Source organism: Dermacentor silvarum, chromosome 5 (genome assembly GCF_013339745.2).
Source record: "Dermacentor silvarum isolate Dsil-2018 chromosome 5, BIME_Dsil_1.4, whole genome shotgun sequence".
Lineage (NCBI taxonomy): Eukaryota > Metazoa > Arthropoda > Arachnida > Ixodida > Ixodidae > Dermacentor > Dermacentor silvarum.
In genome coordinates, this window is record NC_051158.1 from 19608266 (window position 1) to 19634878 (window position 26613).

General features: G+C 43.3%; 1 protein-coding gene across 3 annotated transcripts in view; it reads left to right on the forward strand.

Moving 5' to 3' along the window:
• LOC119452997 (TATA element modulatory factor) overlaps positions 1-25478 on the forward strand; it is a 45162-nt gene extending 19684 nt beyond the window's left edge. For 2 of the 3 annotated variants that reach the window (XM_049667471.1, XM_049667472.1), the window contains exons 14-25: positions 985-1083; positions 2961-3111; positions 6806-6860; positions 9230-9331; positions 10056-10248; positions 10829-10895; positions 12222-12314; positions 13330-13416; positions 14110-14298; positions 19008-19133; positions 20835-20945; positions 25170-25478. In XM_049667471.1, the coding sequence (XP_049523428.1) occupies positions 985-1083; positions 2961-3111; positions 6806-6860; positions 9230-9331; positions 10056-10248; positions 10829-10895; positions 12222-12314; positions 13330-13416; positions 14110-14298; positions 19008-19133; positions 20835-20945; positions 25170-25199 (1303 nt within the window). In that variant the 3' untranslated portion in view covers positions 25200-25478. The remainder of the gene's footprint in view (positions 1-984; positions 1084-2960; positions 3112-6805; positions 6861-9229; positions 9332-10055; positions 10249-10828; positions 10896-12221; positions 12315-13329; positions 13417-14109; positions 14299-19007; positions 19134-20834; positions 20946-25169) is intronic. The other variant, XM_037714970.2, reaches the window with a different exon arrangement.
• Positions 25479-26613: the final 1135 nt, after the last annotated feature.

Consider the following 26613-nt stretch of genomic DNA (forward strand, 5'->3'; position numbering starts at 1 on the left):
TTGTGCTTTTGATCAAAGTTTAGCTTGGGCATCAGCACAAAATTCACTGGTGCTATCAGGTTTTAGCCACGAAGTGCTGCAGCTCCTAGCACGCTGGGCCGATCAATATCTGATGTATGTAATCTGCTTCATGTAGTAGTATTCTCAAACTACCTTGATAACCACTGGTTGATATGCATGATTACACCCTGTAAACTGATGGCTAATTGCCAGCCAGTTATTGGATTTGACCGAGGCTGCTGACACTGTTATCACCGCTATCGCTGCTGAGTTAGTCAGCACAAGTTCACTCAATAAAGTGCTTTATGATTCCTCACTTTAGATTTGTCACATGCCTTCCCACCTGTGTGCTGCTTACCTGTGTGCTGCCACATTACAGTATCACCGCGATATGCTGACAGTTCAGCATAAATTATGATGTGTCAATTATGTCAACCGAAAGAACTTGGAAGCAAATTTTATGTCCAGATTGTGTCTGCAGTGAACCCTCCTCCTGTAGCACCTTTTGCCACCGTTGTCATACCTGCAGCTTATAGTACCTGCGCATCGTATCCACACTTGTTTGCATGTTATAAACTCATTTGATCGTTATCATGATGGTTTTAAGGAAATGCAGTGTCCAGCATGGAAAATAACAGTCGTTCACACTGAGACGAGAGTAACACAGCATGGTCTGAGATGGCAAGAATAGAAAACAAACACTTTGTTCATGATTATGCTGCATGTTCGGTTTAGAGATGGCAGTCGCTAATAATCTCTGTTTCAGCTGCTCTATCTCTGTTCTTTTAATAAAAGGATGTTCCGGGCCATTTAGCATTGTCTTAGAGCTTTTGTTTTAGTATGATTCTGACTGACATCTTTCTGTAAATTTGTCAGATTTTTCTATGTGTGCAGTCTTGCCTACCATTTGCAGCTGAATTACACTCTCTTGCATGGTAGAGATTGCACGCTTGCAGTTCATTTGCCTGTTTTGCATTCTTGCAGTGAGATAGCTCAGTTGCAGCATGCCAATGCAGAGTTTGAGAGGCAAGCAGAAGAGGCATCCCTAAGTGCCAAGATGGCTGCTGGTGAAGAGATCCGCAGGTAGGCAATACACCTTGCCAATTTGAGTGAAGTATCTCTTTACATTTTAGTTTGAGTAACTGAGATTATTATATGGAAGATGGTGGGAATGCGCGACTCTCACGTGTCTCCTGATGTTGTTTTCCCCGCATGGCTCCCATCTCCTGTAAACCGGCTTCGCCGCGTGGCTTTACGGTGGCAGCGGTCGGTGTGGTTGCGGTGTATTACAAGAGATGGCGCTAGTGCTACGCAGCTAACGCCACCTAACGACAGGGTTACTTGAGCGCAAAAGGGAGAAGGCGCTCGTTCCTCTTTTGCGTGGGGTCAGCGGACAGCGCGAACACTTTTCTTTATGTCTGATTGAAAAATGTTTTACTCCGACTTAACGAATTAACAACCAAAAGGGTATATACGTTCCGCCACCTATGCAGGTGGCATCTTCAGTGTGCACTGACACAAATGAGGGGAGGTCCCAGTCTATTTATCACACGCGTCCTTGTAAATGTCCAGCAGGGGGCCATGGTTGGTGTTGTATGCTGATGCATCACGACGGATAAACCAGGATTCCAGGAGACTTCTTTTCCCTCACTTTTGCTCTCGAGCCAGTGTCGTCGCATTGTCAAGGTCGAAACTATGCCCTGTAGCCAGTAGTCACCTCCCCTCATTTGTGTCAGTGCATACTGAAGATGCCACCAGCATAGGTGGCAAAACATCTATACCCTTTTGGTTGTTCATTTGTTTTGTTAAGTCGTAGTATAACGTTTTTCAATCATGAATTCACTCGGCTTTTGGAACATTTTTGCCTTTTTATATCTGTTGGCTACATCTTAGGGCTGTCTTTCTTACCCACACTGGCTGCACGAGTGTAGCTAATGTAGAAAGTCGGCATTTTTTTACTTGGTGTAGAAAAGTGCAGCTCCGCCCACCTACATGAAGCCATTTTTTTATAGCTGTAGTGTAGCATGAAAACTACACTTTCTGCACTGCAGTTTCGATGAGTGTAGGCAGCAGACGAGAAACAAGCAGGCTGGCATTGAAAAGGCGTGGTGCCATTTTTTCTTCAACTGTAGGCACTGATATAGCAATGATAGTGAATATTCACTGCATGGATGGTAATAAAGTGTTGGCGTGACCATGTGTCACAGAGGAAGGTGAGCTAATCTCCCTGGAAGATAAATATATCTTACTCACGGATGGTACAGGATGTTCAGACTTCACACTGTTTTATATGCATTGACAGGTTGTCTTCGTGCACTGTGCATTTGCGATGTATTTCGCTGCAGTTTTTCTAGATTGTCGATGAAAGGGAACTTGTACATTGGAGTTTAGTTTCAGGCAAGGGCATACTCGCAGCCAGTAAGTGCGAAGTCAGGCAAAGTGTGGAGTCAGGTGCTTTTCGTTTGCTGATGCTGAAGATGACGTGCATTCTGCTCTGATTGGCTACAGCCCAGCGAGCCAAGTGCAGTGACGTCATTGCCTCTGTCCGGCACTACACTCGTCTGCATGAGCCCTTTTGTTGTGACTAACGAAAATTGGGCCCTTCAGTTCCCCTTCTTCTTGTTCATAGCATCATACTAGTACGTATACCAAAATATTCATTTTCATATCTACGCAGTCACACAGCTGTTCTGCTGAAAATTCTCTGAAGACAACATTTTAACAGGTTGTTTCTTGCAGAGTCACTCGATCATCAAATTGTAATTTTGTTTTCCTGTTTGCACTGGCTAAATTGTGTTTGTATGACTTGTGCTGACGTATTTGTTAGTACCACTGCATTGTCTATAATTCCCGTGCTCTGCTTGAGCAAGTACGTAGTTTATTATATTCAGTGCAGCCCTTGGGTTAGCTCTACAGATGACCACCAGACAGAAACATTTTCATGGAACTGAAACATGTAGGGCCATGGACCAGGCACGTTCCGAGGCATTGTCCGAGAAGACGTCTCTGCTCCAACGCATTGAAGAACTGCAGCTTGCCCTGGCCATGGCAGACCAGCGCAGTGAACGACGGGAGGAACATCTGCACGCCACCATCCGCGAGTTGCAGCAGGTACTGGTCTAGCTAGGCCTGTTGGGCCGTTTTGAGTGGGGTCCTTGTACAGCTGAATGAGGGATGCCTTGTGGGGTTTATGGTAATCGGATGGGCAAAATGCAAGTTTGCCCCATGACCTGCCTTGAAGTTTCAAGATGCAAATGTGTAGTCATGGCAGCCATAGGATTTAAAGCAAAATCCTGCGAATCAGAACACTGGTGTTTTTAACCATTACACAAGCAACCAAGGCAACTCATGCCACAAATGTTAGGCCTTTGTGTGTCTTGTAATGTGACCAGACATGTGTTTAGAAAAAAATATATAATAATTAATAAGCTACTTTTTCAGAAAAGTAATTTTATTCTTATTTACAAAATTCCTGCATCGCCGTTGTGGCATTACTGCAGAAGGGGTGGGGGTGCGTATACAAAGTCAACATAATTTGAATACATGGCTGCAGAAGTTAACTGCCGGAAATCAAAATACAGAACACAATGTCTAATCGCGTAAACAATACAGGATCAATACAAATACAAATGCAGTATCAAAGTGCATATGAAATAGACAGTCATTAGTTACAATGCTGAAAAAAAAAAAACTATTTTCGGTTATATTTACTACAGCTTCGGGGAATTGATTCCATTACCTAATTGTCCATTTAAAAAATGAGTTGGCAAAACGTTCTAAAGGAATATTCTTGCACTTTTTTCATGCTTACAATGCAGTAACGCACCCAGGATTTCTGCCAGGGCCCGTTGACAGTTTGCCTTAGTTTGCCAATACCATCTAAACAGCACTAATTTCAATTTCTTCACGAGAAATTGTCAAAATAATGCGCTTTTTGCACAAGTTTGCGAGTGTGCAGACGATTTTGCATCTTACATCTTAGTTGCAGTACTCAAAAAAGGGGGGTTAACTCGGCCTCAGGAGGGGAGTTACAACCTCCGAACCCCCCCCCCCCCCGTCGGTGCACCACTGTGACAATGGATCGAAAGATAATCTGTTTTATTAATCCCTGTTCCATTATAATAAATACTGTGTAAAAACTTTAATCAAAGTTTCTGTCTTCTAGTTTGCAGCGTTTCCCATTGTAACGTGGCCTTTATTTCTGACATACTGGCAAAAGGATGATAATTATTGCTGACAAATCGGGCTGCCTGGTTTTGAAGCTTTTTCTGTTTTATCTGCGAGATGTTTCTGAGCTGGGGTTCCAGATAATGCATGCATCAAGTATTGAACACACATTTAGAGGGTAAAGCGTCTCCTTCACCTCTCCTCTTGCACACTTAAAATTTCTGCAAATAAAAAATGTTTTGCTAGCCTTGGACACCATTTGATCGATGTGTCAGTTCTAATTCATAGATTCCGTCAAGTAAATTCCCTGGTGCTTACATTCTGGTACTTTTTTGACTGCAACCCTGCTGATATTGTATGTATGCTGAAATTTAGGAACATTCCTTATAAAGTCAGTAAAATCGGCAATTTGCTTCGTTATATCAAAATTTCGCTATATTGAAATTCGACCTTTTATGCAAATAAGTACAGTCGCCGATGGCTTCTTCTTACATGGAAGGGGCCACATAGCTTTCCGAATTATCAAGCCATCAGAAAAAGTAAGTTTGAATGAGAAATAAATCCGTTTTGTTGACTTTGAGAGTTCGCGATGAAAGATACGGTTTCACACCGTGTCGACGAAATCTTCTCGTCGGCAGTAGTATGAAGCGAAGCCAGCCACGCTTTTGTGTACACTCCACCACTGCTAATAGTGTTGCCCCAGTGGGACAGCGCTATCATGAAAAGCGCCAGCAGCGGGGAGCAAATGTTTTGTCTGCCTCTCTCTTCAAGCGTTTCCGAAACTCAAGGTTAGGCGACCACAGTACTAGCCGCACTCCCGGGAAGACAGCGCACACGATACCACGCTATCTTGGCACGCCCACTCATTGCACACGCGGCAGATTACCTGTAAATCAGCGCATGGGCTTCGTATGCACTCAGCCACGCTGACATTCATGCACACCTGTGCTAGAAAAGGAGACGCGCCTGCAAACCTGCCCACCCCTTGAAGTTCATTATATCGAGGTTTAACTGTATTTAAGCACATATTATACTTAGCACACCAACCTGCTACCGTATTTAAGTCATCTTGAAGTAATTCTTCATCTGCTATTGAAACAGTTCCTCGGTAGATGATGCAGTCATCTGCAAACAATTTGATACAGGCCTGTACATTATCTACTAGCATGTCGTTTGTGTACGCCAAAAATAAGAGCGGCCCCAGTATGGTACCATGCGGTACGGCCGAAGTCACACTTATGTATATTGGTCGTTTAACCCCAAGGTGTTTTCATATTTTTCGATTTTACGTAATTCCTGGTTTTACGAAAGTTTTGACATTCCCCGTCGACTTCGTAAAGTCGGTGTTCAACTGTATTATAGACTAGAATGAGTGTGTTCGTATTTAAATATGATTAGTACATCCTTATTTTCTTTTTTTTCTTTTCTAAGAAGGCTTTATGTATACATGCTGCGATTTTTTTTTTTTACAATCAAGCTTGTCTACTTCTTACAGTTTTTTTTACTGTAACTGCAGTTAAGTGCTTGAAACTGGGTTTGCCTGAACTTTGTCTTTGTCTGAAGGAATACACAAAGTTCTTAAACCATTTGGAAATTGTAGGATTTACAAAAGTATATTTAGACTAACACATAGAGTTACATTATGCCTGAAATTTTCGTCATTCTAGCTTGAAAAGTGAAAATTTGTTTCAATGACTAACTGGGTTTGCTATGCCCATTTATCATTCCATCGGTTGGTTCTGTTACAACATCATTATCATGTTGTGTTCAGGCCATCTTTTCACCTTTAGCCTCACGCTCACTGTATCGAAAAGAAAAACTAAGCTTTGCCTACCGCTGTCACTTAAGATCAAACTCATGCTGCTGCAGCCATGTGCAGTTGAGAGCCAGAAACACTAACCGCTGAGCATGTTTTCTAGCTTTGCAGTTTGGGCAGGGTTTTGTACAAGATTTACAGTAAACCCTCGTGATATCGAAATGAACGGGACGGGCAAAAGATTCCATATAAGTGGTAATTAGCTTTCTTGGAATTCCTGATGCAAATGGAGAGAGCTGGATGCAATCTGAGTCGTCTGTGCTGAAAAGCTAAGCATTAGGATTAACAGCAGTGAAATTGAAAGGGCGTTTAGACTAGGTCGCTTTCAGGTTGGAAAGAACTGCCTGATAATTGCCAAGTTTTCAAGGATTGACAAAAGCTCAGTTCTTTCTGCAACGCCAAAGTGGAAGGATAAACCCATTTTGCTTCACAAAGATTACTTGGCACATCTTAGAATAGCCTGCCAGAAACTTTGAGCATATGTGCCAAGAGGCTCAGTTCTCTTTTAATATTTGCTTTGACAAGCTAGCAATGAACAACAAACGACAATCTTAAAGTCGCCAGTGCTCCCGGTCCTGATAACATTCCTGCTAAAGTCATCAAAAGCATTAAAGTGCTGCTTACTAGTCAATCGCTAAAAATTATATTTTTGCGGTCCATAACCAGCAGTACAATTCCTAACGACTGGAAGATAAGCAAAGTTGTCCCAGTGTTCAAAAGCGGTGATCAATCTTATCCATCAAATGGCTGTTCAATATTTACTTACCTAATATAAGAGCATAAAATTAGAAAAAAATTCTAATTTTATGCTCTCTGCTCTAGCAACTCCAAGAGGCCGAGGCACGGAACCAGGAGATAACGCAAAACCTCTCGTCTGGTAAGATTATGCAATTGCTCTTTTGTTTAACCTTTTTCTCCTTATAAAGAATGTTGTGCAACTATCATAAGCGGTGTGCCAACAGATGAGGATGACTGAGGTAGAGCAGAGCATCGTGAACAGTCTCGTGTTCACACGGTCATCCTGTGTTAATCCATAGATGTTTTCATCTGTTTGCACGTGCCTTGCTATAGATCACTTCCAACTTTCCCACTTCACAGTGTCACGAAAGTTTCACTGTGGTCCTGCATGCTTGAGAAAATTAACTGTTACTTGTAAAATAATTTGCTTAAGATTGTGTAAAAAATTTATTCATTTTTTTATACATGTACCTGCAGTGCCACAAGGGCACTATTGCAGGGGGGGAGGGTATTTGTAGCGAAAAGAAAATACACAAGCCTAAAATGAGCTGATTCAAAAACGCAGACAGCAAGGTAGAGACGCAGCATAAAAAAAAAAATGAAATGAGGCGGGAAAATGTACAAGTTCTTGTTTATTCCTGTGAGGCCAGAGTAAATTCAGAAAAAAAGTTCCAACTTCGTTGCTAAGTGGCGTTGTGCTAGTGCTTGCCAGTCAAGGTTTTGTTTGAATAATGTAATACTGATGTGGGAAGTTGTAATTTCCAGAAACAAACCTGGCTGTGTGGTTTTGAATGTGTTCAAGTTTGTCTATAGGATAAGAGATTTGAGGGTCCCAAGCCGCACAAGCGTACTCGATTTACTGTGCAAACATTTGTGTTGTAAAGCTACTCTTTTACACTTTTTGGGCCATTCTGAAAATTGTGTCTAATGAGGTTGAACATTCTTGATGACTTTAAGGTGAGATATTCATTATGTCTATTCCATGTCAAATTTTCTGAAATGTGCACCCCAAGATATTTATTATGTTCAAACCGTTCAGGAGGCAGTCCATCCAACTTCTTTGGGATCTCACAGGGAGGCGTTTGTAGGTGAAAGACACGAGTTGACATGTTGCACTGTTTAAAGACATGCCAAACTTCGTGCACCACCCTTGAATTGCTTTTAAATCACTCTGTAGGAGCTAACGTCATGATCATTTTATATATCTCAATAAATTACGCAGTCATCTGCATATAACTGTACTTCGCACTGAAGTCCTCACACAATATCATTTATTTAAACTAAAAATAACAACAGCCCCAAAACAGACCCTTGGGGCACGCCAAAAGTTACAGTGATACCAGTTGATTTAGCTCCATTGATCAAAACATGCTGCATTCGTTCAGTCAAATACTTTCTGATCCAATCGACTATAGCAGGATGAATGCAGATAACTTATGTAATAGCAGGGCATGAGGAAAGGTATTAAAGGCCTTTTGGAAGTCCAAAGATACACAGTCGACCTGGTAACCTAAGTTAAAAGAGTAAAACAGATCATGGCAGAATTCTACCAGTTGAGTCCTGCATGACAAGCCAGGCCTGAATCTGCGTTGGGCATTTGAAAAGGAACTATTGCTTTGATGGTGTTTCACTGTAGATGATGTGTTCAATTATTTTGCAGCACACTCATATTAGAGAGATGGGGCTGTATTAGTGTACTGTATTTTGTGCATACAAGCAGCTTCAGAACACCATTATAAGTGGCAGTAATCATGGGCATATTTTCGTAGGCGATTTCACACATTTCAGGAAGTGGACTAGTGTATGTGGAAGGAAACACGGATTCAAAATACAAATTAAGAGAGCAAGCTTTCTCATAATTGTCAGACACTGTTTTATCATCGACTAATAAATTAGGGACTGTGGTCATTTCTTTGCTGTTAATTTTACAAATTTCCAATAATCTTTAGGGTTTTCTTTTAGTCTTGTATCAAACAAAGAAATGTAATTTTGTTTATTTACTTTGATCTCTTGGTTAATTTTGTAGCTTATGTGGCGCATTTCTTCTAAAACACTCTGCTTGGGATTTCTTAAATAGTCTGTCGCGTACAGGCGGTGTCTCTTGTTTATTAGCACTCAAATTTCTTTATTCCTTCCAGCGCTTACTTGTTAAGAGTTTAGAAGGGATGTGTGGTTCTATTAAAGCCATTAGTTTTATCTCTGACAGGAATCCAAGCTTTATCTATGTCCAATGACTGGGTGACTTCACAAAAATCTGGGTACAAACGAAAAAGTTCACGTGATAATGACTCCTAGCGGAAGAGCAGTCCCATCTTGTGCTCTCAGACACCAATTGGGTCAAGTCATTAGTTGTAATAAACTCAGAAAATGATAAAGAGAGCGAGATCGAATATCTTTACTTCTATTGTCAACTCATGGATGTTCTGTAAATTTTTCTTATCACATTTTGATGTTCCTTTGGCATTATCATTCCATGCATTGTGAATAGCGATGCTTCCTTTACCACAGCCACAAGGCCCCTCCTTCGTCAGATTGAGAATCTCCAATCAACATTCAGCATGCAATCTGCTTCCTGGGAAAGGGTGGAACGGAGCCTCACTGATCGACTGAGTGAGTTTTATCTCTCTCTCTCTTTTTTTTTTTTGTTCTTTGCTGTTCAGAACGAGCAGCAGAGAAGATGGGGTGAAGTAAAGTAAATATGGGTCACGCATCTCTGAGTAACAACCCGTTTGTCAGCACTATGACTAACTGCTTTTATTAATCAGCACAATGTGTGTTATTGACTTCATCCCATCTTCAGCACTGTTCGTACCAACATGAGTATGCACCACCTTGACACACTTCTGCATTTGTTTCTACATGTACTTGCCTTTTTCTAACATGACTTTGTAACATGTCAGATCACAGCTGCAATTATCACATGAGCGGATCGCGTGTGCTGTCTGTGTCACTTGTCCTATCGTCTGCACTGTTTGCCATGTTGAACGTAAACAAACTATCCCATCAAAGAACCCTCGTGCAGGAAACAAAAAGTGCTGAAGTGCCAACTACAACTGCTGCGAGCTGCCCATAATCAGCACACAAAATCTATAAAACAGTGTTGTCTGTGTTGCTTTTAGGGGGTCAGTAACCTCTTGGTGTACTTTCTGAAATTTGAAATATTTCCAGGAGACAGGTGGTAAGCGACGTGTCGGGATATTATATGATAACTACTAGTTGGGAAAAAAAAGAGTCCCTAGGCTTGTTTTCACATTTCCTAGTGTTTAGCTTGCAGGCATGTTGTGCTCTTTTGTTTCAATTCAGTTCATTCTTGTTTTTGGCGTCTTGCTGACAGATGAGTCCCAGACACACGCAACGCTGCTAGCCGAGCGAGAGCGTGCCCTGAGCGACAAGTGCGCCGACCTACAACAGCGGCTCATGACACTTGAGGCACAAAATATAGCTCTGCGACGGGAGAAACAGGAGCTGGCTTCTGAATGCGACACTCTTAGGGAACAGCAAAGCAGCTTGGAGGAGTATGAGCGCAGGTAGGAATTTGGGTAGAATTACATTCCTTTCTGAAACCTTTTCTTTTCCTTTAGTTGTTCGCATCTGGCACTTACTAGCCTTCGTTTTTCACACCAATGCTAACTTCCTTATGTGGAAGCTTTGCCTCGAAGCCAACTCTACTTTTTCGATCTGGGTTGGTGTGAAATGCAGAAATGCTCTCATCAGACAACTCCTGAACTGATGAACATGAAATTTGTGTTACGGTCAAGGGTTCACTAAGTGTTTGTTGGCTAAAGGCAGTCTGGTTTGAACAGAAGAAAATGGAGTCTTTGACCAAGGCAACGTTTTGGTACTAAATTGACATGTCAGAACCTTAGCACAATAGAGTCGGGCATCTGTTAATGGTGTGTGGAGCATCGTTTAAGTTGACTCACAATCAAGTTGGGTCATCAGGCTTTCTCGACTAAATGGCAGCATCAACTCATTTGATGATTGTTGAGTGTGCTTTGTCAAGCACAACTTACGCTTGAATCCTCCTAGTTGCCCAATTTTAGTGGTGATGCTTGGCGGTTTGTGTGGATGTTCAGTTCTGGCAACATTAATTCTTGTTTCTTTCAGGGAAAGCAACCTCAGGGCGACAAAAGCAAGACTTGAGCAGTCTCTGAAATCCCTCAGGACTGAGAAGGTGAGCTATCCAGACACTCACATTTACAAGTGTACATAAGCTTCGTGTTTGTCAACAAAGGGTGTGCTGTGACGCATGGTGCAGTTTGTAAAGTTTTAAAATGGAAGTTCTTAAACATTCATTGATTTGTTACTGCCATTTGTGGATATTAAGGGCAGAGATAAAATATTGTGCAGAGGATTAGCTTGGTGGCATTTGCCACCGCTCTGCTTCGAAAATGATACTCATATCATCGATATATTCATGTAAGCTATCCATAGTTTTATGCACAGACAAAAAGCTCCAGCATCTTTGCAGAATTCGTATCACATGACAACAGCTGCAGCATTAGGGGCTGAATGTTTGTCATCTTGCTTTGATTTAATGGCATTCACTTGCCTTCTAAATGTGGAGAGAGTGGTTGTTGGGAGATCCAGAAGTACATGACTGGTCAAGGACAGATTTTGGTAGCCCTCGCATAAGCAAAACATTGCACAAGGAGCAAGAAAAGTAAGCTCTGATGTCTCTGTCTCAGTTTAAGCCTTTTGTTAACACATTCACTGTGACAGCACTTTCTGAGCTTACGCCTCACGACCTATTGGTCGGCCACGCATCGCATCCTTCGAGTTCATCGTGACTCACTGGTGAGTCTAGCACTATTGCATCTTTCTCGTGCTCCAGAGAGATGGCACCACACAGCATTTGCAATCAGAAACAACAAGAATTTTTCACAGTTGCTCAAGGAACGACTAACATGACACGGCCAGTGAGCCACACCACAGTGAATGTGTTAAACACAATATCTGGCAGCCAGCACTGCCACTCCTGGCCACTTTAGGGTTGTAGCAATAGATGTCCACGCATGACGTCGCAGAACATCACCCATCAGCACTTGGTCATGCATGTTGTCGCCTTGGTGTGTAAGTACAACGGTTTGTTCTTGTGTTCCCTTGACCCCCAGCCACAGTTTTGAAGCTGAAAACTGTGCAGCAGAGTAAAGTCTACTTTTGTGAGGCATTTAAGCTCAGGAGCAAGGGGTGATGACCGCACGAGGCCAAAATCATGGTCCTGCGATTAGCACAGTGCAGACTACTTGTATGCTACCCTGAGCACATCAATCCAGAGCTCACAGCTGCCCCTACACTTGTTTTCCATTGTTTTCATTCTATGTGCTGCATGCTTGCATTGCATGAGGAAGCCAGGAGTTCCTTGGTGCAGTTTGGACATCAGATATATGTATGCATTATGCTAATTCTTCAGGAATCAAATTCTTGTGATTTTTTTTTGTTTTGTTCCTTGATCTTTATTGATAGTGCATCTACACTGTTCTCCTGCTTGTTCAACCAGGATGCCTTGTCTGCACAGCTGAGTGCCTTGCAAGAGGAACTCTCCAGCGAGCACAACAAGAATGCTTTGCTTCAGGAACAGCTCCGAGCAGAGGTGAGGTCTTGTGGCAGGTCACTTTTCTCTGGAATTTTTAGCATGTTTCTTAACTGCATCGGGTACTCCACGGGTGCTGTGTGGTACTGTTTTGTGAGCTGTCTGTGCTCTTATTATTACTGCACTCAGTTGCAGTGCATTAATTTCAAGAGCAAAGTTGTCGCGTGTTGTTCAGTAAGTACTCTCACTTTGTGTTGTGCCCATCAAGTTTTTTAAGTTCATGAAGCCTGAGTTAAATGTGACATTAGAACCTAGATTTTCACTGAAAACCAAGAAAGTATCCGTCCTTTTTTTTTTTTTAGTTCAGTATTTTATAACGTGTGGCAAAACACGAGAAGAAATGAAGCTGACATTGAGATTGGATTTGAGGAAAATAAATTGTTGTGGCATGAAAGCAGGGAATGTTTAGTGTAGGATTTAATTGCTAAGGTGTTCAAAAGTAACCTTGCACTTGGTGAGACCACAATTTGATTTTGGTCAAGATGAAATTGTGAAAATGCAACATCACTTACAACTATCGCTAAACAAGGTTTTTTTTTTTTTATTCTACTGTGCTTTCCTTTCTTCATATATTTGCGTACCTGTTATAATTTTGCATGTTTGTTGCTGTGGTTAATTTGTGCAACATTTGTTGCGTTCTGCCGATTGTGCCTAATTTACATCACAGCTTGCACATCGCTCTCATAGATCAAATCATTCATTATAGAAGAGGAAATGTGAAGGATTTAAAATGTTACATTGACTTCACCTGTCTGACACGTCACTGAAATAACTAGTAATCCTTACGTGATTATATGCCAAAGAAATCATTAAGTATTTATATGAATGAAAACTTATCTGCCTATTTTCACTTATTTCTTGCTGTATTAGCAAAGGAAATAAAAACCATAGTGCAGAACCCCAATAAGTAAATACTTCTCACTTTTTAATGTTGATACATTTTTGTGCAATGCAGTGACATTTCTCGAAGCTTACGGCCATTCACAGTGTCTTGTTCCTTGTTTCCTGTTTCCAGCGAGAGAAGAGGCTTGAAAATTCAAACACTCCATCACCTACAGCGTCGCACTACAGTTCCGTCAGTGACACCTTCAACTGCAATCCAGTGAGTTGGAATCTTGCCGTGGCACTCAGACTGTTTAAACATTACTGGTACAAGGTCCGTATTGCACTTAGACCTGCTTACTTGACTCGAGTTGTAAATAAAGCACAGTTTATGTCACTGATAAATAATTGTACATATGACTGGTTCAGGCTGTGCTCTGTCTCGGATTGCAATCAGGTGGAGCCAACTCAAGATTGAAGCCAATGGATGCCTACCCAAGCGACACTTTTGGTCATTTGTCAGAGAAATCTGAACCTGGAAGCAGAAACATGTCAGCGCTGCTTCTGTCACAAACAGACTTGGCAAATGCACAAGGTGCTCGCACAAAACTCTCGCAAAAGGTACCGCAGTTGGCACTGCGAGATGCCGTACCAATAACTGAAGGTGCAGCGGCCATCTGACCAGAAATATGTTAAAGCACAGCCGTGCTCCTAACATGAAGGCAAGAGCTTCTCCCAGCACACTGAACTGGAGCATGGCACACTGAAGATACTGTAATTAGGATGCGAAATGCAACATTAGGACACTATAGAGCACTTGAAAGCAACCAGTCGAATGTAGCATAACTTTCAAACTCTATATAATGTGAAATTACTAATTACTAGGCTTGTTAGCTTAAAGCGACGCAAAAAAGACAAATGATTTCACTTTATCATTGTAAACAGATTTAGTGTTTCTCTCTGATCTTTCAAGACTAATGGCACACTACAAACCACGCAGCTGCCTGATGACTTGAGCGTGGCAAACAGCGCATTCAGTGTTGGACCAGTGAGTCGTCACACTTCCTTGTACGAGAGCCTCCGCGGCGTCGGCGGCAGCTCACTCATCGAGTCACTCCAGGCACAGCTCAAGATGCGCGAAGGCGAAGTTGGTCAGTTGCAGGTAGGAATCTGGGGTGCAATGAACTGTACTCTGCTTTTGATGTTTCTCAGTGAACCCTTTGTAGGACAGTGTATATTTTTTTTACAAGACTGGAAATTTTTATTGCAATAGCAATTACATGGACACTTCAAGCGGATTTCTGCTGTCGTCGTCGTGAGGTTCATCGCCGTGAAGTTCCGTATAAAGTCCAAGGGCGATTAAATTGTCGCGGCGCACCATTTGCTGTATGTGCGAGTGAAAGCGCGCGAGTGAGGTTCCGTGTAAATTCCAAGGGCGATAAAATCGTCGCCGCGCGCCGTATGCTTTATGTGCGAGTGAAAGCGCGCGAGGGATGCGCGCTTTCACGGAGAGCGAACGCACGGCGGAGAGCAAACGCGACCGTCGCGCGAAAGGCCGTGGAGGGGTGGGAGGGAGGGGAGGCAACGTGCTGCGGCACCAATGGCGCAATGAGAACTGGCGACTCAGTCTGGCACGCAAAAGGAGGAAAGCGGGAAGACAGCCGAAGGGAGGAGTGGGGGGCACCTTCTACTCTGCCCGCAACTGCATAATTGTACTTTGGCCGGCTGTGGTGGTCGCCCACACCGTATCTTGAAAGCGATCTGCAGATGGCTCATAACTTTGTATGTGCTGTGCGTTCACCGCTCAGTTTCCGTTGAAGCGATAGACCGCACGAACATTCGCTCGCTGCTGCTGGTGCGCTTGCTCACACCAGCGTTTTCACAGCAGTTGTCTGTGGTTGTCGAATAGGATCTATTCATGTTTGCTTGTGCACGCTGACAACATGCTTGTTAATTCAATTAGTAACTGAATGTCTAAGTTTATATAGCCGATAAAACTACTATCCTTACTCCGTATAGCTCTCTACTAATTTGCTATCGCAATTGATGCTTCGCCTTTCAGGTGAAACTGCGACATTTTTTTGTGTGCTCTGAGTAAATGAGGTGCTTAGAAATAGTTAAGAGAAATTTTGCTTCTTTACACCAAGCCAATTATTTCAAAAAGGTGGGACATATTTGTCCCACTGACACTAAATAATTTACAAAAAGTGGGACGCTTATGTCCCATTGACCCTCTAGGGTCTCAATGCAAAATTATTTCCGATTAGAGTTAAACCTGGATATAACAAAATTGACAAATTCCTGAAAAACTTCGTTATAAAAAAGATTTTGTTATATGCAGGTTCGGCACAAAAATTCGAAAAAGAAACGCTTACCGTGTTTACTCGATTCTAACGCGCCCTCGATTGTAATGTGCACCCGTTTTGTGCGCGTTAGATTCGAGTAAATACGGTAAGTAAGCAAAAAGGTAACAGACGGCAGAGCTCACCCAAAACATTTATTTCGCGGTAAAAAACTGCGTGATTTTTGCTTTGTTGTTCGTTCATGATGGACGGCAGCACTGTCCGTTTGTATGACATCAATCAACACAACGCTGCTCCATCATCGTCCAGCGAGCCCGCGACGCGGTGCGAAAGGTCGATGGCGTCCAGCACCTCCTTCGCGGAGGGCATTTCCCGTGCCGAGTCCTCCTCCCAAAGTCCGTTGTTGTCACTGCTGTTTTGGATAGTTTCTGCCAGAACCTTATCCGTCATCTCCTCAGTTGTGACAGCGCAGTTGTCCACATATAAAAAATCGCACATCTGCACATCGTCCGGGACTCCCGACCTGGCAAGATCACCAGGCCGAGGGATGCAGGCCCGCCTCGCGCACGCTCGCACGGACGCACATTTGCGCTCGCTCTCGCCTCGCAGTCGCCATGAATTCGAGCACGCCAAGCGCGACACCGCCGCTTCACATTCTGTTGCGGCGAAGGTGCTCGCGCAAAAATGACAAAATTTGGGGCGAAATCTCTAGGTTGTCGTCGGGGAAAATTCGTTATTTCGAGGGGGTCTCCCGCTGCCACTTCGTGACGTAGAAGTCTCAAATACATGTGCTTCTATGGAGTAACGGCGGGGAATAGAAAAACTTCGTTATATCCAGGAATTCATTATATGGAGGTTCGTTATAAGCAGGTTTAACTGTACTTTCCTCATCAAACAAAACTCTGGAAATTTTTTGTGTGGTATGAGCACACAAAGCTTAGAAGTTGTTTGCAAATAATTTCACTTCTGTACAACCAACCAATTATTTTTTTAAAGTAGGATGCATTTGTCCTGCTGACACTAAATGTCTTTTTCGGAAGGTGCGACTTATTTGTCTCATGAGCTCTGTAGGGTCTCAACGAAAAATTATATGTAACCACTTCCCTCGTACAATGAATTGAAGCAGAGCAAACAAATTGTGCACAGCGGTAACCATGCACAAAACATTTGTGCACACGTCTCGCCCAAGCATCGAGCACCACTGGCATCATCACCTTTCTCTGCATGTGCATGTTTTTGCATGTGCATTCAGAAGAGCGAGTTTTGCGGACTAGCTAGCGCCTAGAGATACAAAAATGGGTGTGAGCTCAAGGTGTAAATCTAAATGCAGGAAAGAGGAGTAACTTATTGCATCTTGAGAATTTTCTTTTTGCAAGTAGATGTGGGCCAGAATCGGGGAATCGTTCCAACAATAAAAACTATTTTTCTAGCTCTTGCACGCTTGTTGGCCCTTAGTACCCACTCCTCAAACTATGCTCACATGAAGTGTTGAAAGCTTTGTATAGAAGACAGCCCCAAACTAATGAGATAAGTGCACCCGTTTGCTTCTAAGAAGCGTTTTCGCGCATGTTACAAGGTGGAAGGTATATGTCTCATTATCGTACAAGGGTTAAAGGCTGAATGCAATGAACTTTTAAACTGCATAAAAATCCTAGTTTCGGGTAATGTGAATGTAAAGCAGCATGTATTCAAAACTAATGTGTCACAAAAAGCTCACAGAAATACACGATTCTGATACCACAACAGGAAAAGTGCTGCCATTACCACTCACTGGATATGATACAGAACGCAAGAGAACCTGCACAGCTCTCTGCAGGACCTGACAGTTTGGGTGGTGCCCGCAGCATGTTGAAAATGTCAGAGGCATTGTGCTGAGATTTATGTCATGTTCACTAACCACCAGGTAGGGGCATTAGTTGTATGCTTAGATGGTATTTAAAAGCTGATAATGAGAAAGACAATAGCTCAGAAGCTTCGTTTTAATAGTACAGTGTAGACCACTTATAACGTAAGTCGCCGGAGTCGCGAATATCCGCACTATAAGCAGTACTGCACTATAACCGAAAGCAACAATTTTCAAGGCCCGCACATATGCAAAACATGTGCACTGAGTCGCCACGCGTATGCAACAGTCGAGGAATGCGGCTAGAACGTTTGCATTCAATTTACAGTCGAATCTCGTTAATTCGAACCAAATCACGCGGCGGCGCCTCCGACCGGCATTGCTCCGGCACCACCATAGAGTAAAAGCTTAAGAGACACCCCTCAATGTCGCGCATGAACAAAACAAAACAAAAAATGAAAAAAAAAAAACGCAGCGGAAATTTCACCCTCTCAAATGGCAAGGTCGCCGATTCTGCGTTGCGCCGGAACATGCGTGTACGTGCCGATGTCTCAGCCACGCTACCGTAGCCACGCGTAGAAAATGGCAGTGAACCCTTCTTTCTCCTTTATGCTTGCTCTACTTTCTAGTCACGTGTTGACCTTGCACGCTGCGGCTACGGCGCAAAGGGAAGCAGCGGCGCTGTCCCAGGCCGGCCAACGCAACTGCCCACGCCGGCAAACGTCCGCTTCCCGATAACGGCAGTAAACGATACTTCGGGGAGCTGGCGCCGGGCCGGCTGGAGCGGCGGCAGGCGCGCACAATGACAGTCGAAAGTGAGGGAGCTACGAGGGAGGGCGAGGGAAGCCACCGAAGCGGCGGAGTTGCCGAGGCGAAATCCACTTCCCTGCCGCCCTCCTCCCTCGCATTCCACGGTCTCCGCGTGCACCCTTCGCCGTGCCGTGCCAGTGCCGCCCGCTCCCTGAAGTTTTGTTTACTGCCGTTATCATGAAGCGAACGTTGGCCGGCGTTGGCAGTTTCGTGGCCCTCGCTCGCTATCGCGCCGTGATATTTCACGACACGCACTCGAGATTCTGGTTTCAGCCTCACTGGCTGTTCGTTAGCACCACGTGCCCTTCTCCTCCACTTCATCTCTCTTTCTTCCTCGAGCACTCCTTGGGGCGCCCGTTTGATGGGAGCGTTCGCCGTCTCCGCTGACTTCCGTACTCCCAGGCAGCTGCACTGTAACCGGTATTTCGTTTCCCGCAACTGCACTATAAGCGATACATGTATACATGGAGTGCTATGGGAAAATTAACGGGAGTCTGAAAAGACCGCACTATATCCGGTCCTGCACTATAAGCGGTTACGTTATAAGTGGTCTATACTGTATATACTGCTCATTTATACCCGATTTACCCAAAGTAAAATTTTACTACAGTTGGCCTTAACCAATTGTCTTCTGCTTTCCACACTTGTCTGGACTGATGGACACAGAAGTAGACCTTCTAGTGGACACATTTTTGGTGACGTTCGTGTTAACAATGCTGTATTTTCTGTGATGTTGGTGCATTTGTGGAATGCAGTTCTCACTTTATAGATGAGGTGGTGGCAAATGGTGGTGATTGCATATTCTAGTTGGCGTTTAGTTAGTTTCTGGTGAGAAGGCACTGTTCATTTGGGCTCACTTTGAGAAGGCTATCTGCTTGTCCCAAATCGATCATCTGACCACGGTTGTTCTTCCAGGCACAAATTGGCCAGTTGGAACGATGCAGGGAATCCTTGTCACGTGAGCTGACATTGCTGTCAGCCAAGCAAGAGCTTTGGGACCAGGAACATGAGGAGCTGCGAGAACTCAGGGTTCGTTTCGAGGCGAGTGGAGATCTTCTGTATGTTTCGCACAATCAACCACTGCACACTGCAGGTTTAAGAGAAAAAGAAAAAGAAAAATTATTTGAGCTGGATATTAGTAAATTATCCACTACGCTACCAAAAAAGCCACTGTTAACTTCAGAGGAAGCTTGACAAGTCAGAAAAGACGTAAGAATGATAGACAAGTGGCATCACCACACTTGCATAAAATTCTTTCCGCTAAAATTACAACAGATCTGCCAAACTGTGTGAAACCTCTTTCTTCTAGAAAAACAAGACATAACCATAAATATTCATTGGCCCTATATTTGCTCGTACTACAGCCTTTAAAAACAACTTTTTTCCCAGGACTGGAACTCTCTGCCAACAAGTGTTTTTCAGTCTGAGGATATTGAAAAACAACTTTAACTTTGTTTTTGTTAGTAACGAATGGTATAATGGTATAACGTGTGTTAGCAGTACCCGAGTGAATTATGTGTAGTGTTCTGCTGTATATGAGTGTATTCTGTTTATTGATCATTGTGTGCTGTAATATTGTTCAAATTTGTGTTTCTTTATGTTGCCCCTCCTGCTTGGGCCTAAATATAGGCCTGTAGTACTTGTAAATAAAAGTAAACAAAGCTCACTGTGACTTCATGGACTTTAATGACATCTGTTTAAGCCTGGTTCATTTCTTATAGGTAAAGAACTAAAGATATGCACTACATCGTAATTTAAAGGAGCCAAAAAGGGAACTTAGCGAGTTTCAAGGACATTTACTAAACCTCAAGGGCCCGAACATGGAAAAATATTTTTAATTTACGGTGCTAAATTCAAATAGTAGTAATTTAGCCTTCACTTTATCTTCCAGTAATCAACCTATTTCTGCAAAGTTAACTGAGATAGAGTTTTAAAAGGCTACTATGTCAGTTTCAACAGATCCACTGTTACTCTTTAGTGTCCCATTTAGCATAAATAGGCTGTGCAGTATGGCTGTATTAGTACAGTATTTGTGTGGCTGAGTAACAATGAGTAACAATCTGACTAGGGCAGATTGTTACTCCTGCCAACATCTTTTTCCTTGCGAAATGCCAGTGCAACTGGATGCGCTTATTTGGGTTTTATTTAGTTTTTTGTCACGGTGAGACGCATATCCTCACCAATAGCATTGTATCTAAACCGTAGCCTGAATCACTAAATGATGTCTCGCTTGGTCATCTGTCTGGCCTGATGCATTAGTGGGAGACATGTGGTTTCTTCTCTGCAGGTTTAATTCTCAGCCACACTAAGATGGGTGCAGAATGCAAAAACACTCGTGTACCATGTTTCGGGTTGATTAAGGAAATTTGGGTTGTCAAAATTAACCTAGGGGCCCACCGCCGTGGTGTCACTCATAAACCCACTGTGCAGTCTTGAAGTTCAAAGGTTTGTTCTTGCCCCCACCCCTCAGTTAAAAAAAAAAGAAGAAGAAACTGAGACAAAAGGCCTTGCACCTCACTTGGCCGTTAAACCTCTTAGTTTAATTTGATTTAATTCGTAAACATTTTCACGAAGAACATGCACACCTCTCTCCATCTCCTTTGCATTCCAGTTGAAATTTTACTAGGCTGTCTAATTATAAGTAGGGATTAAGTTTCAAAGCCACAGTGTGCCAGTGATCGAATAATGTTCTCAAGTTCTGTAATAGCAGAAGAAACAAGTCCATGGAATCGTTGTATGCAGGATCTGAACCAGAAGTACAACACGCTGCTCCAGATGTATGGTGAGAAGGTTGAGGAAGCAGAAGAGCTACGCCTCGACCTGGAAGACGTCAAGTCCATGTACAAGGCTCAGGTATTTAGTTCACTTGATCTTATGCAAAAAAGTACTACCCACATTAAAATAAAGCACACAGAGCAATGAAGTTGGAAAAATGCACACAAAGTAATCACTCAAGGCATGATGTAAATACAGTCTTCTTAGACATCATGGAATAGCTCCTTGGCTAACCAGTTCAATAAGTTTTGTTTGCAAACATTGAAATAAAAAAACAATAGAAGGATTGCGTTAACAGAAAGCAGCACCCCGAACTGCACTTATCATGCATGCACAGATCATGCATTCTGAACCAATCTGCAGATTATTTCAAACTGGAAGTGTTTGTCATTGTGGAGATGTTCAACTGCATTCACCTTTATTGTGGCTTCTCATGGCCTGTTAACTTTTATGGCTGTTTTCTTCCAGTATTCATGCTCTACATAATGTGTGCTTAGCACATGAGCTTAGGATAGTTTTCAATGTTGAACACAGCGCATGGCCCGTGTTTCTATGAGAATGCGATCCAGGTGTTCTAATCATATGAAGCCAGGGGCAGCATAGGCGATGGGATATTGACTATTCTTTTATTTAACTGTTGATTTAGGTGTTTGCAATGGTTAAAGTTGCAATAAATTTGTGGATTAAAGTGGACAAAAAGACAACCTGCGACCTTCATACAGGCCTTTGCTGCTTTACTAATTTGGCTACAATTACTGCTATGCGTCGGTGGACATTTTTGAGTATGTACTTACGGTTTCCTGTACATTGATGCCGAGCTTGTGAGTTCAGCTCCAATCAGCAGCAAGAGTTGTCTTTTCTTGGCTTTCATTTGCTTCTTCCTTTATCAGAAATGCAAAGCTTATCACAAATTTAATTACCGATACAGTTTGATAAAAAGAACTGTTCAATTTCTCTATGCTTTCCTTGGCTTCATATTGTCACAGAAGGAGCAGAGACATTGCCAGAAATAATGAATAATGAATTGAACACTTTATTAAGCAAACTTTTGCCTCCAAAGCGAGACAGCACTTATATGACAACAATAGTGGTGCGCAGAGTTGGCAGTCATCAAATCTGAACTCCGTGCTCACATTGATCCGCTGTTAAGACATGCATCACCATACATTCCAGAGCAAGCACTGAATTTCTGACCTGCCATGTTGTCCTGCCTTTCTTTAAAGAGGAAGTCTAGCAACCCAAGTGAAATGGAGGGTTTACGAAATTCTGGGTGTCAGCTTCCTTTTTAAAGCTCTTCTTTTGGGCTGAAAAGCTTTCTTCTCTCAATCTTATGAGTTCTAGGTATGGCCTTTGCAACGGTAAAACAAATATTTTGTCAAACTTTTTCAATATTTTGTCAAGCTCCCAGAACTGTCATGGAGGTTTTAAAGATAGCCAATGGTCGACAATGCCTAGCTAGAACTTGGCTTCATTGTAGACATGCCTTCATAACATTGTTAAGCATGTTAAAGGAGCCTTGAACCACCCCTCAGGCCTGATGAAATTACGTAGTCCGCGGGTAGCATATGCTGCTGTGAACATCTCAGCCAAGTTTTGTACACAGTGCATGGAGCTCGCAAGCTGAGCGCAAAGTCACATTTCTCTCAAATGCTCTCGTTTCAACAGAAGCCATGATCCTCACTCTTTTCTGCGTGCTTTATTTCATAATAAAGCACATTCCAATATGCGGCTGCTATTGGCCGCTGGGGTCGTCTACACCGCGGCCGCCGTGGGGTGCCGCCACGAGTCCACTGGCTAAGCGCACTGCGCTCGCTGAGAACAACCGCGTTTAGCTTACGTTTAGCACGTCGTAGGCACCCAAGTCGGAAGTTGAGGCGTCTACGTTAGCATCCAAAGTGAAATTTGAACTGCGCGCCACGGTGACATTTCTAAGGCGGAGCGTTGTGGCCACGCCCCACCTCGCCATAGCCTTCGCAGTGCAAAGCATTGAAGAAGCAACGGTAGTACACCGGAGGCCGTATTTGATTTCCAATAACTCCGCTTCTGTTGAATGCATTGAAGTACTTTTTGCGGCAAATTATTTCTGAAATAGCCTATTTTCGCTTCAAATGTCTTTCTCCATTTCGATAAAAAGTGGTTCAGGGGCCTTTTGAGCATTGTGCATGTAAGCGAATAATGTGGCGTGGTGAAACATGCTGTCGCACGCAAGCTTTGGGACGTCTGAAAAAGTGTTAAATTTATTTCACAAACATGGGGGCAGTCAGTAAATAAACAGAATTAGGCTGGTGGTAGTCGAATGCATCATCTCAATCTCCTTTAGCCCCTCTCCAACATTACTGCAGGCAGTGCAGTAATGTCGAAAAACTTTTGTGGTGCTTCAGCTAAGCAAGGAGGAGGGCCTCTTAAAGGGATACGGACACAAAAGTTGGCGGGTGGTTTTTTGCGTCAAAAAAGCCTGTCCTGCATGGACCACACGGTGGTCTGCAGTATTGCTAAATAAATAAATAAAACAAAAGTTTAACTGTTGAAAATGACGAATACAACAAGCTGCGTTGAAAGAAAAGAACGAGAAACATTTTTTTTTTTTTTGCGAATTTCTGTTGCACCTTGCCTCCAAGCGGCCGCCGACAGAAGCTGAAATTTGACGTCATAACACCCACCCGCTGCCAAGTTCGGCCCACAGCTGTCGCAGTGTTTCCAGGGGTGTCGGTCCCTTGCAGCGTTTGTTTAACCCCTTTCGGCTATCTTCGCGCGTGGTCCATCTGAAACACTATCCCCGTCGGCGCTCCACGCAGGTGGTGCGTCTTACATGAGGCTTCCTGCGGTCGTCGCTCGTTATTGATGCGTTAGTCGCGGCGGAAGGAAATGCCCAGACATTGCTGTTATAACAGCATCGTCGGTCGTGACACGCCGTCGCACACGTTTCCCAGAGACGAGAAGGTGCGTAAACTTTGGTTACCTGCCTATTAGAGAGCTTTAGCTTGTCCGGTAATCGGGTAAACGTTGGCGTTGGGGCGTTTGGGCGGAACCGTAAACGTGAGCGGCCTGTATGGTGCTGCCACCTGGTGGCGCAGAGCTCAAAGAGACAAAAACAGCTAATATTGCAGTAACCAAGTGTATTCTACTTCGCTGCTGGTGTAAATCTTCGGCAGCAACACGATTACGCCACTGCCGAAAATTTGCACCAGGAAATGACCAATAATTCTTGCATAAAGCCCAAACCATATGAGAGTGATTTTGTGCACGACGGTGACGAGCGACGAAACGGGCCGTCGCGCAAACAGATCGCTTGTTCTTGTCGCTCGATCGCTCGGTTCTGTAAATCTAGAATTCGTCGCTCGTCGCCCAGAAGTGCTGTGAGTGACTAGCCAATAGCGCGAAGCCGGAACTCGATATACATCAGTCATGTACTACCGATTGTCGCACGGAACGAGCAAACAACTAGATTTTGATACGTGCAAGGATAGTAACGTAGTGCAAGACCTTTAGAAATATTTATGCTGCTCTTTACACTAAAACACATCAACTTAAATTAACAAAGCACGCGTCATGCCAGTTTCGGCGAGTATTTACTGCCCTCATACCGGCAACACCGGGGAGACGTCGCTCAAAGTCGTCACTCGTCTCGTCGCTCGCATGCGGTACGACTTGTAGGCGACGAGCGAACGCGACAGCCATCTCCATGGCGTCTCTGTCGCGCGCAAGATCGCGTGCATGCGGTTTATAGTACTTAAGTGTCTGGTGCAGAGCGAAATCTTCGTTCTACGGTTTGCGAAAACCTGACCGGCACTTCCACGGCCGCCTACTCTTCTTCGTCGCTTGACGCGGAAGGCTCGTAACCGTAAGCAGTAATATTTCTTGCCAAGTTGGAATTGTCCTCGTCTTCAGACGTGTACTCATCGCTGGTAGACACACCAGAACTCGAATCCATGCTCGCAATGGCGGCGTCGGCACGCTTCGAATGACCGCGGCCGGCCGGCTGGCTATCCGACGAGGGTGTCGTGACGTCACACCTTCCAACTCCCGCGGGTTGGGCGGCGAAGCGTGCGCTCACAAAAACGCCAAAAATAAAGCCATCGGCTCAAAAATGAGCTAAGTGACCACTTCTTTTTCGGTGTAATCACACACTGAGGATTCATTTTCAGCATTTTCGTAAAATTTTCAGAATTTGTGTCCGTATCCCTTTAAAATTGTCATTCGGAAAAACATGGAACTGTCAAAATATCAGGAACACCAAGTGAAAATATCTCTTTAAGAAGTGCCAGGAAAAGCTTGATCATTTAGATGTTCTGTTCATTTCAGATAAATGAGCTCGTCAATGCCAAACAGTAAGCTCTGTCGGTCATCGCCAGTTGCCGCCAGGGGCACCACCAGACACTGACCATCGCAGGCGAAGGCAGTCAGTGTCTTGACGCATTGTGTCATCCACTCGGGAGTATTAAAGTTAGGAGAGGGGAAGCTAGGTGCAAGATGTGTACATAAACAAGATGTGCATACCAGTGTTGTGTTTGTATAGTGCTTTGAAAGGCACAGAGGGTAATCAAAGGAACTTGGCAAGTCCTGATTTTTTTTTTTTTTTCGAAAAATAAAATGTTTTACCTGCGGTTGTTACAGACAGTGTTCTTGAGCATGTTTTTTATCCTCAAACCATGGCAGCTGAAGATAACATCCAGCTGGCCACCATTCCATGTAGCAAAAAAACTAAAAACTTAATTTTATTTATTCATACACTATGACCGTATGCTGTATGATCATAGCTGTATATAAATGGAAAAAGAGCTAATTAAAGGTGTTGCTGAATGAAATAAGGAAATGTTGGTAAAATTGCTGTTGAAATTAGGTATAGATACTATATGCTGTATTTCTGCATTTGTAAACCAAACCAGAAAGTTAAGTATACAACAAAGTTGAGATTTGTTGTATGTGCCAATTTTGCTTTGCAGCGTGGCTTCATGATAACGTGCAGATTACATAGCACATTGCGGAAAAGCACAGTAGAAAGAAAGAAATAACACATGCGTGTTGTTCTTGGCACAATGTACGGAGCATGAAGCAAGGGAATAGGGAAGATTCAAGGTGCTAACTAGTAATAACAGTTTAATAGCAGACTGAGATACAAAATGAAGGAAACTTTCATGTAGTATCTGAAAGAGCAAAACACTGCTGACTAATGCCATTGAGTAAGTGAATAAAATTAAGAAAATTCCTGTTGGATGGCCTGAAAACAAGATGAACCTCATCTACAAAGGCGAAGGTGATAAGGATGGGATGAGTTCGTACAGGCCACTTACATTAACGTCTGTGATATATAAAATAGCAATGCAAGCCATAAAATTTGAACTGTTGAAGTGGGTGGAAAAAAAATGATGTATGGGGGAACTACCGAATGGGTTCAGACCAGGCAGACGCTTAGAGAATAATATATATTTGTACTAACTCAGTGCATAGAGATTTCAGTAGCTCAGACCTTTATGGATAGCATTCCTAGATATTAAGGGAGCCTATGACAACATAGACAGGGAATTGTTATAGTAAATTCTCAAGCACGAAGGCATAGATGACAATTTTTTGGAGCTGCTGAGAGAGATATAGAGACAACCTAGCACGAATTGTATGGGAAGGCCGAAAATGTAATAAAGTGGTGGAAATTCACCAGGGAATGAAGCAAGGATGTCCTCTATCTCCATCGAGGTTCACACTTTATGTTAAGGGCATAGAAAGACGACTGGAAAACAGTGAATTGGGG